Raw genomic sequence first — 6,019 nt, forward strand, 5'->3', positions numbered from 1 at the left:
CAGATTCAAGTGATTCTCCCGCCTCAGCCTCCCAAGTAGCTGGGATTACAGATGCCTGCCACCATGCCTGGCTAATTTTTATATTTTTAGTAGAGATGGGATTTCACCATGTTGGTCAGCTGGTCTCAAACTCCTGACCTCAGGTGATCCACACGCCTCAGCCTCCCAAAGTGCCAGAATTACAGACGTGAGCCACTGCACCGGCCTGTTACTATTTTTTTATGAGATGGGGTCTCACTTTGTTTCCTAGGCTGGTCTCATATCCCTGAGCTCAAGCGATCCTTCTACCTTAGCCTTCCAAAGTGCTAGGATTTCAGGCATCAGTCACTATGCCCAGCCCTGAACATGCTTGTATTTTTTTTTTAATAGGAGAAAAAGCATCCGGCCAACATGCATTACTTTTGCAAACAAAAATAAAAGTCTTTTTTTATTCTTCAAAAGAATAAAAAAGCTCCCTGGTGATCTAGTGGTTAGGATTCCAGGCTCTTACCACAGGGTTCTTAAAAACAAAAAGAGGCCGGGAGCAATGGCTCACGCCTGTAATCCCAGCACTTTGGGAGGCCGAGGTGGGCAGATCACCTGAGGTCAGGAGTTCAAGACCAGCCTGGCCAACACAGCGAAACCCTGTCCCTAAAAATACAAAAATTAGTCAGGTGTGGTGGCACAGGCCTGTAATCCCGGCTACTCCGGAGGCTGAGGCAGGAGAATTGCTTGAACCCAGGAGGCGGAGGTTGCAGTGAGCCGAGATCTCGCCCTTGCACTCCAGCCTGGGGCAACAAGAGTGAAACTCTGTCTCAAAAAAAGAAGAAAAAAGAATAGGCCTGGTGCAGTGGCTCAGGCCTGTAATCCCAGCACTTAGGGAGGCTGAGGCGGGCAAATCAGTTGAGACCACTCTGGCCAACATGGTGAAGCCCCGTCTCTACAAAAAAAATACAAAAATTAGTTGGGTGTGGCGGCACGCGCCTGTAATCCCAGTTACTCGGGAGGCTGAGGCAGGAGAATCGCAGGAACCTGGGAAGCGAGGTTGCAGTGGGTTGAGATCGCACCACTGCACTCCAGCCTGGGCGACAGAGCGAGACTGTCTCAAAAAAAAAAAAAAAAAAAAATAGAAAAAGAAAGAATAAAAAAGCAGGTTACTGCAGTTGGATTTAACCTCACCAAATTGGATTTAACAAGTTTCCAACTGAAAGCAATTTCCTCCAATACAAACTGGGGACCCTGAGACCAGAGAGGGGCAGGGCCTTGTCCAGGTTCACACAACACTAAGCAAGCCAGGCTGGGTCCCAGCTCCCCTCTTCCCAGTCAACCTGGTACTTCTCGGGGGTATCCCGATCCAAAGGAGGCAACGAGCGGGGTGAGGGATGGGGAGCGGGAAGAGCGCGGTGGGGAGGGGCGGTGTGGTGGGCAGGAGGTGAGCAGACAGGGCAGAGAAGGTGCTGGTGACGGGGGCTGGAGAGCGGAAGGGTGTGCGGGCTGGGGAACCGAGAGGGTGCGGGGAGGGAATAAGGGGCGGAGCGGGCGCAGAGTAACGGAAGCGCGCAGTGAAGGCGGCTGACAGGGGCGTAGAGAGGCGCACAGTGAGCCGAAGGAGGGAGAGGGGACGGCGACGGCGACGAGGGAGGCGGGTGGAAGAGGGCGAAAGTGAGGGGACAAGGGCGGGGAAAAGGGCGAGGACAGAGGCGTGTCGGAATGGGAGGAAGGGGCGGTCCGCACGATCCCCGCCCCGCCTCCCGGTGCCTGCGCACCTCCGCCCGAGCCCGCGGGACTTGCGGCTGCGTTCTCTACCGGCTTCATTGCAACTCTGGTAGGTCCTGGGCCCGGGAACCGGCGCCGAGCCGTGGACGCGCTGCAGCGAGAAGGGGACCCAAGGGGTAGGCCGCCGCAAAAGTCCCTAGGACCCCCGCGCCAGCTCACGCTGCCAACGGCAGCTGTAGAGATTCTGCGTGAGGTTCGGGCTCCTGGACTTCGCCTTTCCCGAGCCGTGGAAGTGGGAAGGGCGAGCAGTTCATGACTGCAGGCCATAGCCCCGAACCCGCGCTTTTAGAAATAGAAAAAGCCAGGCCGGGCGCGGTGGCTCAGGCCTGTAATTCCAGCACTTTGGGAGGCCGAGGCGGGAGGATAACGAGATCAGGAGTTCGAGACCTGCCTGGCCAACATAGTGAAACCCCGTCTCTACTGAAAACACAAAAATTAGCCAGGTGTGGTGGTGGGCGCCTGTAGTCCCAGCTACTCGGGAGACTGAGAAAGGAGAATCGCTTGAATCTGGGAGGCGGAGGTTGCGGTGAGCAGAGACCATGCCATTGCACTCCAACTTGGGTGACAGAGTGAGACTCTGTCTCAAAAAAAAAAAAAAAAAAAGGAAAGAAAAAGCCGGCCGGGTGTGGTGGCTCACGCCTGTAATCCCAGCACTTTGGGAGGCTGAGATGGGCGGATCATCTGGGGTCGGGAGTTCGAGACCAGCCTGACCAACATGGAGAAACCCCATCTCTACTAAGAATTAAAAAAAAAAAAAAAGCCGGGTGTGGTGGCGCATGCCTGTAATACCAGCTATTTGGGAGGCTGAGGCAGGAGAATCGCTTGAACCTGGGAGGTGGAGGTTGCAGTGAGCCAAGATCGCGCCATTGCACTCCAGCCTGGGCAACAAGAGCGAAACTCCGTCTCAAAAAAAAAAAGGAAAAAGCCATGGGTCAGGAGCCAGAACCCTCTGCTCTAGTCTTAGCTGTGCCAGTGTGACTCCCTGTGTGATTTGGGGGGTAAATTACTGCCCCTCACTGGGTCTCTGTGTACACACCTGCAAAATGAGAGGGTCTTTGGATGAGTCTCCTTAATTCATTTCCTGGACAGACTTCCTCCAAGGCTTCCCCAGATTCACCAGCGATGCCCCTCCCTAAGTATCAACTTGGCTGTACTTTGAACTCTGGCCCCTCAGGTTTCAAGGGGACGGCCTTGTCTGGGATCAGCTCTGTCTGGGGAAAGAAGCTGCACCAGCCTCTGGATAGCAGGCTGAGTCATTTGTTTCTTGTGCCTTGAGTCAGTTCTCTCATCAGCTCTCCTCCTAGGCCAGTGTTATTACCTCCAGTAAAGATGGAAAAGTTGGGGTTCAGAGAGGGCTAGAGACAGACAGCCTGCTCTGTCCAGTCTTTTCTCCTGTGCTGTACAGGTTCACCAATTTTTAAAATCCAAATATATTTCATGGTACAGTGGAAGAACCGGCCAGAGAGTCTGGAAGTTTGGGTTCTGGTCCTGGCGGTGCCACTGACCCACTGTGACCTTAGGTAAGTACCTGCCCCTTTCAGGCTCAGTCTACTCTGCCCAGCAGCCAGGATATTGTTCAGATGCTCTGCAAGGCCCCTTCTGTCTTTGACATCCCTAATAATGATAATAGCAATCATAATAATTGTGTCCTGACCTACAAGGTCCTGCCTGAGCTGGCCTCTGTCAACCCAAAGCACCAGACTCCTTGCCCTGCCTCAGGGCTATTTCCACTGACGGGAGCACTCACCTACCTCTGTTTCTTGCACATTCATTCTTCTGATCTCCATTGAAACTTGACCTGCAGGGCCGGTAACGGTGGCTCACGCCTGTAATCCCAGTACTTCGGGTGGCCAAGGCTGGGGGATCACTTCAGTCCAGGGTTGGAGAGCAGCCTAGGCAACATAGTGAGCCCCCACCGCCCCACCCCACCCCCCGCCCTGTCTCTACAAAAAATTCAAAAGTTAGCTGGGAATGGTGGCTCCCAGCTACAAGGGAAGCTGAAGCAGGAGGACTGACTGAGCCTGGGAGATCAAGGCTGCAATGAGCCGTACACTCCAGCCTGGGAGACAGAGAGAGACTGTGTCTCAAAAAAAAATTAAAAATAAATAAAAAGAAACTTCACTTGCTTATGACATTCCCTAACTACACAGACTAGATGCGTTCCCTGGATTTATATCCTTATGGTATCTATTGACTTCATTGTATTTAAGTATTTGTGTAGTTCTTTGCCTAATATCCGTATCCCTGTTCTTCAGTGCCTGTAAATGCCATAAGGGCTGGAAATCTGTCCCATATGCTAGCAGCTAGCTCAAAAAGGTGCTCAGAAATGTGCTGTGGATTCAGAGTGACTTTCTTAGGGTCACACCATTGGCAGCACCAGAATTTGAACCCAGTCTGTCTGATGTCAGGGCCTGAGCTTCCACCTTACCTGCTGTTTTTCATTCTAGGATCTTGTGCTGTGAAGACATTTCCCAAGTGCTTCATGTTAGCCAGCAAATCTGACCCACAAGGCCTGGAAAGAGGTGATTGTTAGGTTGTGCAGAGGTGGTCTTATCCAGCTCAGCGTCCCCCTGGGACCCACTGTGGGACCTGAGGCAGAACTGGGGTGGACTTGGCCTCCTCCATGGCACACCGGCTGCAGATACGACTGCTGACATGGGATGTGAAGGACACGCTGCTCAGGCTCCGCCACCCCTTAGGGGAGGAATATGCCACCAAGGCCCGGGCCCATGGGCTGGAGGTGGAGCCCTCAGCCTTGGAACAAGGCTTCAGACAGGCGTACAGGGCCCAGAGCCACAGCTTCCCCAACTACGGTCTGAGCCAAGGCCTCACCTCCCGCCAGTGGTGGCTGGACGTGGTCCTGCAGACCTTCCACCTGGCAGGTGTCCAGGATGCTCAGGCTGTAGCCCCCATCGCTGAAGAGCTGTATGACGACTTCAGCCGCCCCTACACCTGGCAGGTGTTAGATGGGGCTGAGGACACCCTGAGGGAGTGCCGCTCACGGGGTCTGAGATTGTCAGTGATCTCCAACTTTGACCAACGGCTAGAGGGCATCCTGGTGGGCCTTGGCCTGCGTGAACACTTCGACTTTGTGCTGACCTCTGAGGCTGCTGGCTGGCCCAAGCCAGACCCCCGCATTTTCCAGGAGGCTTTGCGGCTTGCTCGTATGGAACCGGTAGTGACAGCCCATGTTGGGGATAATTACCTCTGTGATTACCAGGGGCCTCGGGCTGTGGGCATGCACAGCTTCCTGGTGGTTGACCCACAGGCACTGGACCCCGTAGTCAGGGATTCTGTACCTAAAGAACACATCCTCCCCTCTCTGGCCCATCTCCTGCCTGCCCTTGACTGCCTAGAGGGCTCAAGCCCAGGGCTTTGAGGCCGTGAGGGAAGTGGCTGGGCCCTAGGCCATGGAGAAAACCCTAAACAAACCCTGGAGGAGCCTCTCTTTCTCCACAGCTCTGGACTTTTCCCCCTCTGCCTGCGGCTTTGTCACCTATTCTGATAATAAAGCAGTGAGTGCTGAGCTCTCAGCCTTGCCCCACTAACCAGCTCCTAGCCTCTGCCTTCCCTCGTTCTCATTCGCACCCTTTTCCACTAGGAGGCCTCTTCACATCCAACAGGATTCACAGAAGGCCCAACTAGCTTCAAAACCAGGCACTTTCAAACTTGGTTTTAGCAGCAGGGGCCTTTTGTCATGGGAGGTCTGAAACCCCATTATGCAAAACTAAAAACAAACTGAAAAACTGCTGGAGTTGAAGCAGAGGTCCGAAGGTCTCTCTTTCAGCTTCTGAAACACCCTCCCTCTAGAAGCCTGGGGTCAGCACTTAGTTTGAAAAGCAGTATGCTAAGCCGTCCTGTAGGGACACTGTCCATTAGTACCACATAGTATGAAGAGAATTTAAGCAAGGAACCCCATAACAGTCATGAGAAGAAATCCTGTTGACATATGCCTGCCCCGTGTTAGGTAATGTGCTAAGTTACTTATATGCACATATAACCCTCAAAGCTACCTCGTTGGGCCTAGGTGGTTTGACCCCCACCACAACTTTACGAATGAGGAAACTGAAATTCAGAGGTTAAGCAGCCTGCCTGAGGTCACAGCCAGCATGCAAAGAAGCCAGGATTCCAGTTTAGGCACATCTGAATCCAAAGCCCATTGGCTTGACCACTAGGTTGTAAGTAGATGGGGATGCTTGTCATGTGAAACATGGTACAGTGGAGATTCTGGGAGAATAGGGGAGGTGTCCTAAAGAATGTCAAT

The 6,019-nt window shown here is 53.3% G+C and overlaps 1 protein-coding gene across 3 annotated transcripts; it reads left to right on the plus strand.

Annotated features, from left to right (window-relative positions):
- The first annotated feature begins 1,611 nt into the window (after positions 1-1,611).
- Positions 1,612-5,307, plus strand: HDHD3 (haloacid dehalogenase like hydrolase domain containing 3). 3 transcript variants are annotated; one of them, XM_033237749.1, is made up of 3 exons: positions 1,612-1,804; positions 3,202-3,275; positions 4,203-5,307. In XM_033237749.1, exon 3 carries the CDS (start codon positions 4,379-4,381, stop codon positions 5,132-5,134), a length of 756 nt encoding a protein of 251 aa, XP_033093640.1. In that variant the 5' UTR covers positions 1,612-1,804; positions 3,202-3,275; positions 4,203-4,378; the 3' UTR covers positions 5,135-5,307. The 3 variants fall into 3 exon arrangements, with proteins under 3 accessions (XP_033093640.1, XP_033093639.1, XP_033093641.1); XM_033237748.1 differs by lacking the exon at positions 3,202-3,275 and having other exon boundaries at positions 4,203-5,306; XM_033237750.1 differs by lacking the exons at positions 1,612-1,804; positions 3,202-3,275 and adding an exon at positions 1,848-1,871 and having other exon boundaries at positions 4,203-5,306.
- Positions 5,308-6,019: the final 712 nt, after the last annotated feature.

Source organism: Trachypithecus francoisi, unplaced genomic scaffold (genome assembly GCF_009764315.1).
Source record: "Trachypithecus francoisi isolate TF-2019V2 unplaced genomic scaffold, Tfra_2.0 Lachesis_group16, whole genome shotgun sequence".
Lineage (NCBI taxonomy): Eukaryota > Metazoa > Chordata > Mammalia > Primates > Cercopithecidae > Trachypithecus > Trachypithecus francoisi.

Coding starts and splice junctions, on each gene's coding strand:
- HDHD3 (XM_033237749.1), top strand. CDS start 4,379: ATGGCACACCGGCTGCAGATACGACTGCTGACATGGGATGTGAAGGAC.